Genomic DNA, 18,776 nt, shown 5'->3' with positions numbered 1-18,776 from the left:
GCGTGTCTACAAAATACCACGATCAAAGTGAAATCTGTTCAGGTTCACGCGCCCGTCATGTAGGTTACGCTTGACAAAAAAGATGCTTTGGCCTCCCTATGATATTGTTAAAAATCCCATTTAAACAGCGAGCACAGCTTTTATGGTGAGAAGCTTTGAGGCTGCGCTTGTGTTAGACTTGGATTTTCTCTTGGTCTTTTACCAACACAAAGTCACAGCACACAGACTCGGCCAATGTGCAGTGCTGTGTGCACAACCCTGCTCCAAGAAATGCTTTAACAATTCTCATTTTCACTTTATTATTTTTTTTAAGATCTTGCTTTGCATGTTATCCTACTTGAATTTATATATTTATTCTTTTTTTGCTTGTATGTAAATAGTGGTCTTATTATTTACCGTATAATCCTACTAACCAGACTGAACCCTGCTACAATAAACATAAAACAATATTAAGAAAAGAAAATACAACCATCAAAACAAACAATATGTAAACACTAATTAAATAAACAAAAAAGCAATATATAGATTAGAAATGGGCCATAACATTTCCTTAACCTCCCCGTAAAGATCCTGAGAAATAAAAACTCAACATCATTGACTCTAAATTCACTTTGGGCAAAATCTCCAGAAGCTTCAAACAAGCAACGAAACATTAAGTGGCGTAATTAGGAAATAACGTGTTTTTATTCGCAGTTCATTTTCAAGTTTGATTAACTTATTTCAATACAAGTTCGGGATTAAAGTATTTTCATCAAACGAGGTAAATTAAAAAAACCCAAAAAAGAGAACAAGTAAAATGACAACATCCAAATACATCTGCAACAGACAATTACTTTTTCTTTTTTTTTTTTTTTTTTACCTGCAGCACACATTCCACAAGACCATAACTGACCGTCATTTATACACACTGTAACACACGGAACATGTTGGTTTGGGGGGGAAGATTACATTATTTTACAAGTTCAAAATCGTTTTTAAATACACTAGCAATTATTTATAGGTGGGTATTACAATCATTCAGGGAAAACACTTTACAATATTTTATTATACACGTACACATTATTATACTTTAAAGCAACAGTCCTTAATGCACAGGGTGCATGCAAAAATAAAATTAAGTTTATCTGTCAGCAATTCTTGAGTGCAGTAAATGATAAGACCAAACTAAGAAGTGTTAAGAACTGGCCTGGAATACACACCTTGGTAGTAAGATGCCTCTAAAGCCGAGGGGTCCATGCTCGCTCTCCCGGCCATAGAAGCACTGCCGAGAGGCAGACTGGAAGACATACCTGAGCCATAGGATGAATATTGCAACGCTTGTTCATATGCTTTCAAGTCCAGTTTGTGTTGTTGCTCCGAGGATGACATTAAATTATTGATAGAAAACGGGTGGTTGAAAGAGTAATGGGGGTCTCCCTTTAGGTGCAGCTGAGACTCGTGGGTCATAGAGTGTGGGGGTAACGGGAGAGAGGAGAGAGACGTGGCTGAGTTGGCCACGGGGTGTATCTGTGGGCCACTGCTCTTTAGTTCAGAGTTGCTACTACCGTTTCTGTGGTCCAGGCTCGGGGGGCTTGATGACTGGTTTGCGCTGGGTATTGAGTTGGAGTCCACGGGCCCGGTCTTTGTGTTCGTGTTATCACATGAGGGTGAGCCTGACCCGTTTTGCTCTTTCCTTCCATCTGGCCCTTTACTTCCGACAAGCTTTTTATCACATTTAAAACGCTTCTGTCTGCGGAGGTAACAGCCGTTCTCAAACATATTTCCAGAGTCAGGATGCAAGGTCCAGTAAGAGCCTTTCCCTGGCTTGTCTGGTGACCTAGAAACTTTGACAAAGCAGTCATTGAAAGACAGCGAGTGTCTGATTGAGTTTTGCCACCTTTGTTGATTCTGACGGTAGTACGGAAACAGATCCATTATCCACTGGTAGATCTCACTAAGCGTGAGCATTTTGCTGGGTGACTGCTGGATAGCCATAGTGATGAGTGATATGTAAGAGTATGGAGGCTTGGCGTGTGGATAACTTCTCCTGAAAGTCTTGTTGTCCCGTGCCCGGTTAAGGTTCGGTTGGGCGTATGTCATAGGGCTCATAGTGGGGCTGATACTTGAGTACGGGTTCAGTGCGTTCATAGAAGTGTGTTGAGCTGAAATTGCATTCATGTTTGTGGGACTGAGCGCAGTGCCCATGGACGAGATCCCGCCACCCATTCCGTTCATCGCGCTGCCTGCGCTCGACTGCATCCCTGCCATAGTTCCTGGGCTCAGTCCAGCACCGAGAGCAGGGTTCGCATAGGACATGTTAAAAGAACTAGAGGTCATATTCCCACTGGTGGACATACTCATATAACTGTTCATACTGTTCATAGAAGTCAGTCCAGCATTCATATTACTGTTCGTCATGGGCGAATAAACCTGAAATAAAACAAAACATTAATCATACACTTTTATATTTCATAGGCAATTCTGTGATTGCAAATTTGTCACGCGTAAATGCGTAAACGGTGCGTAACTTTAATCTTCACTCCATATTTACTCAGATTGTGTATACTGTTCCACCACAAAGACAGAAAAAAGGCTACACAATAAACAAGCATGATGCCACATTAAACAAAACTGGAAACATTAGTAGTACACAGGGATTTTCATTGACGATCATTTTTATAAGCGATGAAAAATATTCGTTTCTGCCTTATCAACTGCAAAAAAAGTGTATGTAAATAAACAAATTCAATAAAATATAATGAATGTAAAATTTATATATTATTACATATTTTAAAATGTATTATAAAAACGCAAATCTTGTTTTGTTTCAGTAATTGACGTTTAAACGTGTTTGAAAGCTTTTTAAAACAAACAAACAAACAAACAAACACAAATAAAGTTTATCTAAAGTCCTTTTGAATATCAATATCGAATGTATATATTTTAATTAACCTGAAATCCTATTAAAGTACATTTCAAACGAGCACATTTCCAGTAGGATATAATCAGGCAATAAAGCGCAGCGGACCAGCCGCCTCGCACCGCACACTACCGCCACCACGCGGGACCGCCGGAGTCAACGAGCTTCAACATCAAATCTAATAGCATTTTTATTTTATTTAATTTGTATAAAAAAAAATGATGAGCAATCTTGAGGAAGTAAGCAAGAAATAAACACAGGCTTTTCCCCTACAATAATAAATTAGACCTATAATAATTTCTTGAATGTTTGAGTTACATTTAAGTAGTTGTAAAAGTATTTGCCATCACGGGCACTGAACTGCACAATACATACCTCCTGTGCATCGGTGTAATAGCTACTCCAGTCTGGAGTTTCGTGTCCTTCCATTTTCACTGCGCCCAGCATTACGGTGGAAATGTGCTGGTCGTCAACATGCAGGAGCCAGACTTGCGGGTTTTCACAGATTGTCCCAGCAGACGATGTGCAGTGATGAGTTTTTTGCGCGACGTTACTGAATAAAGTGAGGAACAGTCGCGAGCGCTGTGACTTGAGCGCGCGCTGGATCTTCCCCTCGCTGTTACGTAGATAGCGGTACAGCCCACTGACACGGGCTCATTTGCCTATTCGTCTACCCAACTAACACCCAAATACTTCTTGTCGTATTAGTAGGGGTAGAAATCATTAATGGTTAATTTTCTAACAACACAACATTCGTCTACATTTACCTGAACATATTCAAAAGTTTACAAATCCACAAGCACCCTAAACACAACAGCAACGACATCTAAAGTCAGACTAATCATAACTCATAACTCAAGCATACCAAATATTTTTATTTTAATTTATACATTTTTTTTATGAATCAATGAAAACATTAGTGTATAAAAAAAAAATGGACTGAGGAATATATGTACAGTGATATGCATGAGGGGCTTTGTGTGTGTGTGTGTGTGTGTGTGTGTGTGTGTGTGTGTGTGTGTGTGTGTGTGTGTGTGTGTGACCTATACAGTATAAAGTTGAAAGAGCTCGTGCAGCACACTCCCTCCCCACCCGTTCGCGCGTAAGTACTTCCCACTGTACACCTGTTAATGAGCGAATAACAACCCTGATCATCCACTTACAGAGGATTATCTCCGAGTGATCTCTAACAGAAATGCAGCACAAATCAATTTTTCACGGGGCGAAACTAAAAGACTCTTAAATCAGAGCAGTGCGTGCGTGTGTGTGTGTGTGTGTGTGTGTGTTAGAGAGAGAGAGAGAGAGAGTGTGTGTGTTAGAGAGAGAGAGAGAGAGAGAGAGAGAGAGAGAGAGAGAGAGAGAGAGAGAGAGAGAGAGAATGCGGAAAAAAACAGAGCCATGAATAACGACATTTTCCGTCATTAATACTTACTAAAATAGCTTTATTAACTGGTGTGTGTTGAAACAATAATTTCTATTTGCATATGTAGCTATAATGTTATACTCTTTCATTCATTGCCCTTTCACTGCATTTAGACTTATAGGCCATTTTGGATCAATGATTTGATGTATGCCGGGTTTTGCTAAGGTACATGTATGACCTAATGTATATACAAACACAGTACATCATCCGTGCACGCGCTTTGTATTTGACGTCTTTAGGCTGCAAATAAAGAACGTCGAGTAATTAAGCAATTATTCATGAATAATGAATTGAAATTCTTATTAAATGAACATTTGCTTTTTTTTCCAGACAAATTCTGTTGCTTTTTTAATTATTATTATTATTATTATTATTAATAATAATAATAATTGTATTATTAATTGTATTATTATTTAATTTTTTTAAACATTAATTTCCTGATAAATATTTTTTCAACAGAAAGTGTTGTGGGAAGATACAGCCTCAGATGAATGAATTTATACCATCCTTTCCTACATTAGTATGGAATGTACATAGATTTTCCTCAACACCTCAAATCACCAAAATCTGGTGAAAACCTTCCCACTATTACCGGTGCTAATGTAAAACAGTATTTGAACAGTATTTGCAACATTTATCTTTGCTTGTGTACGCAGGCAGTAGACAAACATTCAGTTAGGAAGTCCTGTTTAATACCTGGTGCATGTACCAGACATTTAAACGAACATCCTTAAGGCTAAGGAACATCCTTAAGGTTAAGGATACTTAATCTTAATGTTATCTTGCCAGAAAATCTATTGTCAGGACTTTCTGACAGCTATTTTTGTTTATTCTGTGAGCTGTTCTCAAATAAATAATATGAAAAGCATTTATGTTGATTTTAGATCGGGTGATTATTGTGACATAATAAATAAACGCCACTTTTTTGTCACTATTTTATTCATGGTTTCTTTGGGTTCTCTAATTTCCCCTCATAGCTGGACTGGTTACATTAAAATTGTACTTGTGTTAATAAGCATATGCGTGTGTTTGTTTATGATGCATGGTGAATTCCTCTACCTCCAATGTTTCTGGGATATTTTTCCACTGCTGGTTTATTTGTGCTAAGAACTAGCAATGATCAAGTGTGACAAGCATCCTTAAAAAATCAACCATATACAGTACAGCGTGATTAGTATAACATTAGTATAAATTCCCCAAAACTGCCTCGAGTTTATTAACATTTCACTGTTTAACAGTTAACACTAATCTGTCCAGCAGAGGGAGCCCCGGAGAGGTTACAGTGGAATAAGTGATGAAAATAGTAACTGTAAATAAGATAGCTCTTTAATTCAATGAAAAACCACCAAAAAAGGCAATAAGAAATATATTTGTGCTAAAAAAAAAAAAGTGTGCACTGAATGTTAAATCAGCCATGTATGTTAACAAAGGTAACTTGAATGGGTAAGTAAATAAAACCAAATCTGTTTAATAATTCTATAAATTGAAGAGTGAATTATATTCCAGTCTTGACCTTTATTAAAAAAAAGCACTTGAATCTTTGTTTCACACATTTTTCTTCCAAAATCTCAACGGTTACATTCTTTATAATGGCCCCCAATGTTAGAATTTGTATTAACTGTACTATGTAATGTATCATATAATCATATATAAATAATAATCAATAAATAAATACATACACACATTTTGTTATTTAATAATGTTTTTTAACAAAATTAAAACATCACCAGACTAAAAGTGTTTTGGTACTGTTTACATAATAATAAAGATTAACTTTACATGATAATAAAATGGTCAATACTAATAAAACAATCAACAGTGGTTTGATAACCTCTGCATGATCCACCTGTTCACTAAGTTATATTCTTTCTAATTGGACACATAAAACAACAAATACATTGCCCTCCAAAATTAATAGAATTGTTCATAAGCACAAACAAAAAAAGACGAAAGAACAAAGAGAACAAAAATCAGTCATTATAACTAATTTAGCACTCAAATATACATATGTGGCATATTATTTCTAACTTTGTGGTGGCTTTCTTAGTAAACCTCCATACAATTGCCATTCTTGTAAACCTTTTCACTTTTTATGTGCCTTTTCACTTTCATTTTCACCAGGAACTATGTTGTTGCCATGTCCAATTTGAGTGATCTATAAATATATAAGGTTATACAAATATAAAATTCTTTTTTCAATTTCAATGCAAAAGAGAAAGTTGGTTGCTGATCTGCACAAAAAGTTTATTTATCCTGATGTCTAAATTGATGTCTAAATGTTTAGAAAACCTGTTGTCTAAATTGAAGATGTCCACATGAAGAACATTTTAGCCACTCTATGCTGTTATGATCTTATATTCTACACAAAAATCACAAAATGAATACATTTATTTTTGTTTGTTTTTATTTTATGATGGGTGCCAATAATTCTGGGCTTACTGTAAATCCTCATTACTTCAATACTACAGGCACTTCCAGCACACCACATATGTTTTACAGTTAATATAAGCACTGTTTATGTGTATATTCAATTAGATTTACATTTCATCTTTCAAGTCTTATTTGAGCCCGTATCTAAAAGTGACCTGTAATCTGTAATAACACATAAATGACTACTAAGTATTTTGACCTATAACTTGAATCCATGTTTTCCATTATGTTTGCTGTTTTCCTTAAAAAAAAAAAAAAAAAAAAAAAAAAAACCTGCTGTTTTCACAAGTTCATATCTCTTCATCTCACAGTATTTTGTATTGCTTGTCTCTCCACTGACAGTGAATACAGGGTGGCCCCCTTTTTAGGCACCTGAGGTTGTGATTAGGTTGTCATCAGCTCCCTCAGGACCATTTAAGAGGCACTGACACAGCAAGTAATTACCCTTCAACTCCCCCATTCAGCTGAGTGCCGGGTCAGCCTGGAGCCTGCAAACTTGCTTACTCCTCCTCTAAGTAGCTTGTTCATTCAGATTACATAAAGATTTACTACCTGCAAGTGCAGAACTGGACTCACTCCACTCCTCCTTCCTGAAAAAAATATCTCTGAAATAATAGCAGGCTTCTTTCAGTTTGTGAAGTGTCATTGAAAAATTCACTGTTGGATGCAGCTGAGAGGTTTTAAATGAGGGCAAACTGCCTATAGAGTAGATGGATAGCGAGCGAGTTGGAAGTTGCCATTCACAGTTTAGGAATGCTTCCTTTTAGAGAAGGCAGGTTCGATGACTTTGGCATGACCTTCTAGGTCTGTCACTGAGGCTTATCCATGCCAAATTGACGTGACAAATCTGTGACATGTCAAAGTGAATAGATAAATTTGTTGCTGTCAGTGGAGCACAACGAGGCAACTGGTCTTCTCCTGCCTGACCAGCACAATGAGCCCACACACAGAGGCAAGCACAACTTCAGCCTTTCCTGTCTCCAGTTCAAACAGTGGTGAGAAGTTATGGAGCAGTCAATCTGTGTAAATAGACAGATAAATCATCAGCTTAGCTATAGTCCAGAGACTTGTCCCTTTTTAAAACAACAGCGGCAGTTGTCTGAACAAACTCTCAGAAGTTTTAAAGTATTAATGAATATAAATAGCAAATATCAACTGGCTTAATCTCCTACAACTTCAGAAGCATTTTGTTTGCACAGCTGATGAATGCTTGTAGTCGGAAACATCCTGTTTCTCTGGAAACGTTGCACACTATAATAACATGCATTACATACATGTTAAAGCATGGAAGTAATTAAGGTTATGTGTGAATGCTACCTTTTTTATTTTACGTTAAATGAGACTATGCATCATTTCTGTCCCACTTTGGTCTATCAGTTCTATCATGCCCATGGCAACTCCTTCGTTTTACCAGCAGAGGGAAGCACTCAGATGTCTGGCTGTCTAGTCTTACACTCACAGGTGCACAAGAGAATGTTCCAAGTCAGCGAAAGTAGTAGTATATCAACTATTTTGGTCTAATTTTGAAGCTTTACAACAGCAAATCCGATTATCATTCTTTTTAAACTCTGCTTTTAAAAACATAAAATATGCTTCTAACTGACATATAATGTTTACATCTACACTATTTATTATATAAGCTATTATTTGGACATAAAATATCTTTGCACATTTTCTCTGTGTACTGGTGCAATCTGTCAGTTGTTCTATAGCTCTTATGTTCTTCTTTTTTTTTTTACTGTACTGTTACTGTGTAACATTGTTTGCACAATTGTGCACATGTGCACTTTATGTAGTCCTGTGTGTAGGTGTGCTTAGACTTTGTTAACTCTGTGTTGGTTTAATGGTGAACCATAGTCCTGAATGTTGGTTTGTTTCAGAGCCGGTCAATGTTCCAGTCGTATTTGGTTGAAATGACAGAGAAGTTTTACTTGACTTGGTTATCCAATGAGCAATGTGCAAAGCAAACATTTGCCATCATCACCTTTAGTTAATTAGAAAATGTTATTGCATAATATCAGTTAGAATGTTTTTTTAAGTGTGTATGAGACTAGTGCTGAGAGATGCTCACTGATGTAAGGTGGTATATGACAGCAACCTGTACCATCTACTGCATATAAATTAATCCATTTGTCAATTAGTGATTCATTCCGTTTGTGCTGTGTCGTGAACTTTCATTATGCTTTGGGGTCAGTTTACTTTCCTGCATGATTTTTAAAGCACACATGTGAAATTGAACTCTTTGTGTAGTGCCATTAAATGCTCTAGCAGACTGGAATAGCAAACAGAGGAGCCACCGGACTGCATGTAGAGCTTAAGGTCCATCTAAGTGAAAAAGAATGTGAACCATGAAAAAATCTATTTTAAGAAAAAAAAAAAACCAGTCAACCTGTATTATTTCTTATGCTTAGTAAGACTATCATGGATTAGTGGCACGTCACTTGAAAGCATGTCAAATTCTTGTTAAATATTGCAAAATTACAGAGATTAAATTATATTTTCAGGCACAACAACATTTCTTTAAAAGAAAAAAAAAACCAAACAAATTCTGCAAATTTCCAAATGAAATCAGTATATTATTTTCATAATTTTTTTAATTATCATATTACAATTTTACTCGATATTTTTTTTTCCATCCAATTGTATTTAAGCATGATTTGCAATGGTTTACTTTCTCAGTACTTTGTCTACCCCTAGTGGACACAATGTACGAAAAAGTTTGAGTGATCAATAACCAGTACATGGCAAAAACTATAGTTTGTACAAAATTTAAACGTTAAAGGAAACTGTCATAATCTTTAAAAACAATATAAAACCAAGTCGTATTTTAATTGGTAACTCTGTAATGTGGATTGTATCAGATCGCTAGGTGGCATTAGATACACATGTAGATTCACATAATTGCACGTAAACCTGTGGAATAGGACAGAGATCAGATCCACTGCTCTTCAAAATGCTACGGTTTCTAGTTTTAAAAGCACTTCTAACCTAGTTCATGAAAACCTTAATAAATAGCTGGTGAGTTGGCCAGTTGTCCAGTATGTTGTGTTAGTATAGGTGCTCTATAGGTACCCATTAATTATATACATGTATGATATATGCACGTGTTTTCTGTTTTGTTTCATATGCATTTACCCTGCTGTCTTTTCTATTTGGTTATTACTAAAAATCAGTCTACATGTAAGTAAATCTATTTGTGTCATTATGAAAGTGTCGCTTTGCTTTTGTTTTTACAGTATGAAAATAGTCAGAATTTTATTTACATTATTTTCCGTTGGAGTATTGATATGAGAGAGCGATAGTATTAGTTCTTTACTGTAAAAGCATTAAGGCTTGTTAAAAAGGAGCAAACCCCCATGTGTTTCAAAAGGAGAATCAAGCAGAAGCTGGGTTATAGATGGCCTGATAATCCACAGATTTAGTTTCAGCAGCTGAAAGAGGATAAAGTGGATAATTGTTTTGCAGAGCATTAGTGACAGCCAGAAACTCTATAGTTCGAGCCTCTGGTCTATAACAAGGAAGACAAGTGGCTGTTTTGCTACACATCTCTTTAAAATCTTTCTAGCACTGAAGAATTAGTTCCTCACTATGAGGAGTCTTTCTACAGATCTGGAGGCACATGGTAAATGTTATCAAAATACCCTGGGAGGAATAGGTTTCTATCTCTATTCTAAAGTAATCTAAAACAGTATTGTGTTTTAGGTGTGGGAGAATGATTTAATGTTCTGGGAAAATAATGATTGGAATCACATTGTCTCATCGCTACCCAAAAGAGTTAATGATTTCTTTGTTGTGAGTGCTGGACCTAAATCCCACTGTATTGGTTGAGTGGTGCTTCAGTTGGACTGCCAAATCCTTTGCCATGATGTTTCTAGCTGCTCCAAAGTCTTTGAGGGCTATAATTATTTCAGTTGCTAAAAATTAAACATTAGTAGCTAGTCTGACATATCACAGATAGTTAGTGATGCTCAGTTTTGTGTGCTTTTAACATCCATCAAACAAGAAATGTATAGACCTTAAAAGTTTAGAAGTTCATTCTATTGTTGGTTAATGTGCACTTCATCATGGTACCCTATAAATAATTTAATCTTTTTTGTTTACACTTCTATTTATTTAGCAAGAAGATAACAGGGACGGTCTTTGAAAAGTATTCGCTTGAATCACCTACTTAGTGATTAAATACAAATACAGTAAGAAACCCTAGCTGTTATTAAACTACCATAATGGGGTCAGAATGTTATTGCTTGATAAGCCCAGGCTATCAAATAAGTTCACATATATAGTTTCCAGTGTCATCATTAAACCACTGAGGTAATATTGTAGCTGTTGTGAAATGGTTTGCCATATTCTTTACCAATATACAAAGTTCCAGAAATAGCAGAACTGAATAAAACGCTATATTTTGTTGCTGGCAGCACAGTATTTCATTTTCCTTTGTTTAAACAAAGAAAACTAGATGAAAAGAATATTCAATGAGACTACAGAGTTTCCTCCTTCAAAGAATTGTAGATAATAATATGTTAATATATACAGTATTGTTACTTTCAGGTTTTTAACTTGTAGACAATATCGTGTGACTGCTCTACATGCAAGAATTATGACAGATTAAAATTATGATGCTTTAAAATATTAAGGGGTCTGTGAATAACAGGATATATAAATGCTGAGCTAGAGCATATCACAAAGTGAGGAAATAATATGCATTACATGTGATTGCCTCTTATTAAAAATAGAATCTTAGCCATGAAATATGTTCTGATCCTAGGCAGGCAAAAATATTTTATATGTATAGTCTACAGTATTACTTGAATCATCCCCATTATTATTTAATGTACTCACGCAAATCTGCTAAACCTTATAAATAATGATAAATATATCATTATAAAATATGAAAATGAAGCATTTTAATCTTGTGACAGGATGATTTTTATGTGGTACAAAACAGTTTTTCCTAGCAAACATCAGACTACAATATGCCAACCGAGAGAAACAAACGAACTGATTTACTACTGGGCTGTGTGACCCCCTCCTCCTGTGTCTTTACTTGCTGCTTCAGGTAATTGTCAAGTTCTAATTATAATTTCATTATGGAAGTGAAGGCAGAAAATGCAGTTGTGTAGTTCAGTACAAACAATAAAGAGATAACTCTTTTACAGTACTGCATGAATTTTAAAAACTGAAATACTTTTAAATAAAAGTATTGAAGGACAAGCCTTCTTTAAGCCACACAGAAATATTAAAAGGATTTTGTTGCATACACTGCATAATCTTTGATGGCATGGTTGCTAAGAGAGTTGCCACTATATACTGGAGAAAAAATTTGGCAATCTTTACACAATTCCATAAACTCTGTCCAGAATGTAGTTCTGGGTTTGTCTCTGCTCCAGCAGGCAGCTATCCAGTATTTCCTGCAGAATGTTGCCAAAGCCATTGCCTTCCTGATGGCAGCTTCTAACATTCAGCTCACTCCTCCCATCCTTGTCCTGTCAGGAAAAACACAGATGATGATACAAAACTCTTATAAAATATTTTAAATGTATGCGCTATGTTCATTTAAAATGCTATACTAGGACAAATCCATATTCAACATTACATATTTAACCTCTTTGTCAGCAAGAGTAGTGGCAGGTTGTCAGCCCTTCTCTGCTGGCCTAAACACTCACTGACTCACTGACTTTTTCTTCTTCTTCTTTTGGCTGCTCCAATTAGGGGTCGCTCCTCTACATCTGCCTCTTTCAAACCAACTACTTGCATGTCTTCCCTCACCACTCTTCTCCACCCACTCCACCCTTCCTGCACTCTTTTCTTCACTTCTCTAACACACTCTCTATTACTTTGCACTGTTGACCCAGGTACCTAAACCCCTACCTTCTTCACCTCCACTTCTTCTCCATTCCTCAGGCATCCTCTTAGCTTCCAAAATCTTGTTGAACAATCTGGTTAAAAACTCCACTGCCATCTCTTCCAAACATCTCCATGCTTCTACCGGTATGTCATCTGGTCCAACTGATTTCCACTCTTCTTTCTCTTAATCGCTGCTCTCACTTCCTCCTTACTAATCCTATCCACTTTCTGCTTCACCATCTCCACATCATCCAACCTTCTCTCTCTCTCTCTCATTTTCCTTATTCAATATCTGCTCAAAATACTTCCTCCATCTTCTTAACACAATCTCCTCACTAGTCAACACATTTCCATCTACATCCTTCCCAGCTCGGTCCCTCTGCCTGGCCAATCGGTACAAATCTTTTTCTTCTTCCTTAGGTTCCAACTTCTCATACAGCTCCTCATATGCCTTTTCCTTTGCTTTTGCCACATCACTCTTCACCTTCTGCTGCATCTCCTTGCACTCCTTGTAAGAAAAAAAGCACAAAAATTCACAAAAATGCACTGAAAACCAAGGGTAATTTTATGAGCTTAATATTGATGCTTCAGCTAGAAATGATGTATGTGGGTGGTGCAGCTGTGGCTACAGTGACAGGAGACTTGTTGAATTGTGTTTATTGGGTTTCTTGCTTTAATAATTACATTCACATTTACATTACATTACACAGCACTCTGTTATACTGCATTTCTGTATTATATAGATGGTTTCTATTGCCATGGCGTCATAATGACGGTATTAAGAGATGGATTGATTCAGGTAGGACAGCACCTAGGTCTAGGTGTAAAATGCACAGCCTGCCACTGTTTCCATATAATGCTATACCAATATAAAAACAAACTATATAAAACAGCATAAAATATACAATGTATGTCCTATGTTGTGCATGTAGGAAGCAGTAGTCAAAAATTTGCGGACAGCTTATATGTTGTTGTTGAACATTCTATTGCACTATTGCTCCACTTTTACGGGAATGCTTTCTACTAGAGTTTGTGGCTATAATATATATATATATATATATATATATATATATATATATATATATATATATATATATAGTCAAGTTTACTATTTATATATATATATATATAGTCAAGTTTACTTCTATAGCGCTTTTCACAACAGACATTGTCTCAAAGCAGCTTTACAGAAATCAACAGTCATGGTGAATGGTGTGCATTTATCGCTGATGAGCAAGCCGTGGTGACTATCTATCTATCTATCTATCTATCTATCTATCTATCTATCTATCTATCTATCTATCTATCTATCTATCTATCTATCTATACATATATATATATATATATATATATATATATATATATATATATATATATATATACAGTGAGGAAAATAAGTATTTGAACACCCTGCTATTTTGCAAGTTCTCCCACTTAGAAATCATGGAGGGGTCTGAAATTGTCATCGTAGGTGCATGTCCACTGTGAGAGACATAATCTAAAAAAAAAATCCAGAAATCACAATGTATGATTTTTTTAACTATTTATTTGTATAATACAGGTGCAAATAAGTATTTGAACACCTGAGAAAGTCAGTGTTAATATTTGGTACAGTAGCCTTTGTTTGCAATTACAGAGGTCCTGTAGTTTTTCACCAGGTTTGCACACACTGCAGGAGGGATTTTGGCCCACTCCTCCACACAGATCTTCTCTAGATCAGTCAGGTTTCTGGCCTGTCGCTGAGAAACACGGAGTTTGAGCTCCCTCCAAAGATTCTCTATTGGGTTTAGGTCTGGAGACTGGCTAGGCCACGCCAGAACCTTGATATGCTTCTTACAGAGCCACTCCTTGGTTATCCTGGCTGTGTGCTTCGGGTCATTGTCATGTTGGAAGACCCAGCCTCGACCCATCTTCAATGCTCTAACTGAGGGAAGGAGGTTGTTACCCAAAATCTTGCTATACATGGCCCCGGTCATCCTCTCCTTAATACAGTACAGTCACCCTGTCCAATGTGCAGAAAAACACCCCCAAAGCATGATGCTACCACCCCCAAGCTTCACAGTAGGGATGGTGTTCTTGGGGTGGTACTCATCATTCTTCTTCCTCCAAACACGTTTAGTGGAATTATGACCCAAAAGTTCTATTTTGGTCTCATCTGACCACATGACTTTCTCCCATGACTCCTCTGGATCAACCAAATGGTCATTGGCAAACTTAAGACATGCCTGGACATGTGCTGGTTTAAGCAGGGGAACCTTCCGTGCCATGCATGATTTCAAACCATGACGTCTTAGTGTATTACCAACAGTAACCTTGGAAACGGTGGTCCCAGCTCTTTTCAGGTCATTGACCAGCTCCTCCCATGTAGTTCTGGGCTGATTTCTCACCTTCCTTAGGATCATTGAGACCCCACAAGGTGAGATCTTGCATGGAGCCCCAGTCCGAGGGAGATTGACAGTCATGTTTAGCTTCTTCCATTTTCTAATGATTGCTCCAACAGTGGACCTTTTTTCACCAAGCTGCTTGGCAATTTCCCCGTAGCCCTTTCCAGCCTTGTGGAGGTGTACAATTTTGTCTCTAGTGTCTTTGGACAGCTCTTTGGTCTTGGCCATGTTAGTAGTTGGATTCTTATTGATTGTATGGGGTGGACAGGTGTCTTTATGTAGCTAACGACCTCAAACAGGTGCATCTAATTTAGGATAATAAATGTAGTGGAGGTGGACATTTTAAAGGCAGACTAAAAGGTCTTTGAGGGTCAGAATTCTAGCTGATAGACAGGTGTTCAAATATTAATTTGCAGCTGTATCATACAAATAAATAGTTTAAAAATAATATATTGTGATTTCTGGATTTTTTTTTTAGATTATGTCTCTCACAGTGGACATGCACCTACAATGACAATTTCAGACCCCTCCATGATTTCTAAGTGGGAGAACTTGCAAAATAGCAGGGTGTTCAAATACTTATTTTCCTCACTGTATATATATATATATAAAACGCAGCCATTATGGATGCACAAGCCAGTGCACTCTTCGTGCCGGTCCCAAGCCCGGGTAAATGGGGAGGGTTGCGTTAGGAAGGGCATCCAGCGTAAAACATGTGCCAAATCAAATATGCGGATCACAAATAAGAATTTCATACCGGATCGGTCGAGGCCCGGGTTAATAACGACCGCCACAGGTATCGTTAGCCGACAGGGTACCGGTGGAAATTGGGCTACTGTTGGCCGAAGAAGGAGAAGGAGAGGAGAAAGACGTCTACAGAGACGGCAGGGAAAGGAGCAGTATAGGAGAGTGGAGGTTAGGGTTGGTACTTTAAATGTTGGTACTATGAAGGGTAAAGGGAGAGAGATAGCTGATATGATGGAGAGGAGAAAGGTAGATATGTTGTGTGTTCAGGAGACCAAGTGGAAAGGGAGTAAGGCCAGGAACATTGGAGGTGGGTTTAAACTGTTTTATTATGGTGTGGATGGAAAGAGAAATGGTGTAGGGGTGATTCTGAAGGAAGAGTACAGTAAAAGTGTAGTGGAGGTGAAGAGAGTTTCTGATAGGGTGATGATCGTGAAGGTGGAAGTTGAAGGGATGATGATAAATGTCATCAGTGCCTATGCTCCACAAGTTGGCTGTGAGATGGAGGAGAAGGAAAGATTCTGAAGTGAATTAGATGAAGTGGTAGATGGTGTACCTAGGAAAGAACGATTGGTGATTGGGACAGACTTTAATGGTCATGTAGGTGAATGGAACAGAGGTAATGAGGAGGTGATGGTAGGTATGGTTTTAAGGAGAGGAATGTGGAAGGGCAGATGGTGGTAGATTTTGCTAAAAGGATGGAAATGGCAGTGGTGAACACTTATTTTAAGAAGAAGGAGGATCATAGGGTGACGTATAAGAGTGGGGGAAGGTGCACACAGGTGGACTAAGTGCTATGCAGGAGATGCAACCTGAAGGAGATTGGAGACTGTAAGGTGTTGGCAGGGGACAGTGTAGCTAGACAGCATCGGATGGTGGTCTGTAGGATGGTTGTGGAGGCGAAGAAGAAGAGGAGAAGAGTGAGGACTGAAAGAAGAATAAGGTGGTGGAAACTGAAGGAGGAAGAGTGTAGTGTGAGGTTCAGGGAAGAGGTCAGACAGAGGCTCGGTGGTGTTGAAGAGGTGTTGGATGATTGGGCAACTACTGCAGGAGTGATGAGGGAGGCAGCTAGAAAAGCACTTGGTGTGACATCTGGAAATAGAAAGCAAGACAAGGAGACGAGGTGGTGGAATGAGGAAGTGCAGGAGAGCATAAGGAGAAAGAGGTTGGCAAAACAGAAGTGGGATAGACAGAGTGATGAGAAAAGTAGGCAGGAGTACAAGGAGATGCGGCAGCAGGTAAAGAGGGATGTGGCGAAAGCCAAGGAAAAGGCATATGAGGAGCTGTATGAGAGGTTGGACACTAAGGAAGGAGAAAAGGATTTATACCGATTGGCCAGGCAGAGGGATTGAGCTGGGAAGGATGTGCTGCAAGTTAGAGCAGTAAAGGATGGAAATGGAAATGTGTTGACTAGTGAGGAGAGTGTGTTAAGAAGGTGGAGGGAGTATTTTGAGCAGCTGATGAATGAGGAAAATCAGAGAGAGATAAGGTTGGATGATGTGGAGCTGGTGAAACAGGATGTAGATAGGATTAGTAAGGAGGAAGTGAGAGCAGCGATTAAAAGGATGAAGAGTGGAAAGTCGGTTGGACCAGATGACATACCGGTAGAAGCGTGGAGATGTTTAGGAGAGATGGCAGTGGAGTTTTTAACCAGATTGTTTAACAGGATTTTGGAAGGTGAGAAGATGCCTGAGGAATGGAGAAGAAGTGTGCTGGTACCGATCTTTAAGCATAAGGGAGATGTGAAGACCTGCAGTAACTACAGGGGAATTAAGTTGATCAGTCACACCATGATGTTATGGGAAAGAGTAGTGGAAGCCAGGCTGAGAGAAGAGGTGACCATCTGTGAGCAACAGTATGGTTTCATGCCGAGGAAGAGCACCACAGATGCCTTATTTGCTTTGAGGATGTTGATGGAGAAGTATAGAGAAGGACAGAAGGAATTGCATTGTGTATTTGTGGATTTAGAGAAAGCGTACGACAGAGTGCCAAGAGAGGAGTTGTGGTATTGTATGAGGAAGTCAGGTGTGTCAGAGAAGTATGTGAGGGTGGTGCAGGACATGTACGAGGACAGTGTGACAGCAGTGAAGTGTGCAGTAGGTACGACAGACTGGTTCAGGGTGAAGGTTGGTCTGCATCAAGGATCGGCCCTAAGCCCTTTCCTGTTTGCAGTGGTGATGGACAGGTTGACGGATGAGGTCAGACAGGAGTCTCCCTGGACTATGATGTTTGCGGATGATATTGTGATTTGTGGTGAGAGTAGTGAGCAGGTTGAGAAGAGCCTGGAGAGCTGGAGATATGCGCTGGAGAGAAGGGGAATGAAAGTCAGTAGGAGTAAGACAGAGTACATGTGTGTGAATGAGAGGGAGGGCAGTGGAGTGGTGCGGTTGCAGGGAGAAGAGGTGGAGAAGGTGGAGGAGTTCAGGTACCTGGGGTCAACAGTGCAAAGTAATGGAGAGTGTGTTAGAGAAGTAAAGAAAAAAGTGCAGGCAGGGTGGAGTGGGTGGAGAAGAGTGATGGGAGTGATTTGTGATAGTAGGGTATCTGCAAGAATGAAAGGGAAAGTTTATAGGACTGTGGTAAGACCTGCGATGTTGTATGGATTAGAGACAGTGGCATTGAGTAAAAGGCAGGAGGCAGAGCTGGAGGTAGCAGAGCTGAAGATGTTAAGGTTTTCGTTGGGAGTGACGAGGATGGACAAGATAAGAAATGAGTTTATTAGAGGGACAGCGCATGTAGGATGTTTTGGTGGCAAGATGAGGGAGGCGAGATTGAGATGGTTTGGACATGTGCAGAGGTGGGACATGAATTATATTGGCAGAAGAATGCTGAGGATGGAGCCACCAGGTAGGAGGAAAAGAGGAAGGCCAAGGAGGAGGTTCATGGATGTGAAGACATGCAGGTAGTTGGTGTAAAAGAGGCAGCTGTAGAGGACAGGGTGGTATGGAGACGGATGATCCGCTGTGGCGACCCCTAATGGGAGCAGCCGAAAGAAGAAGAAGATGAAGAAGATATATATATATATATATATATATATATATATATATATATA

General features: G+C 38.4%; 1 protein-coding gene across 1 annotated transcript; it reads right to left on the bottom strand.

The window, feature by feature from the left end:
* Positions 1–665: 665 nt before the first annotated feature.
* Positions 666–3,474, bottom strand: foxa1 (forkhead box A1). The gene is made up of 2 exons (XM_083545638.1): positions 3,275–3,474; positions 666–2,409 (listed from the first exon to the last, which is right to left on the bottom strand). The coding sequence occupies exons 1-2, from the start codon at positions 3,344–3,346 to the stop codon at positions 1,165–1,167; spliced, it is 1,317 nt and encodes a 438-aa protein (XP_083401764.1). The 5' UTR covers positions 3,347–3,474; the 3' UTR covers positions 666–1,164.
* Between the last annotated feature and the right edge of the window lie 15,302 nt (positions 3,475–18,776).

This window comes from Silurus aristotelis (assembly GCF_946808225.1).
Source record: "Silurus aristotelis genome assembly, chromosome: 6".
NCBI classification, from domain to species: Eukaryota; Metazoa; Chordata; class Actinopteri; order Siluriformes; family Siluridae; genus Silurus; species Silurus aristotelis.
Note: the sequence above shows the minus strand (reverse complement) of the source record. Positions and strands in the feature narration are given on the sequence as shown.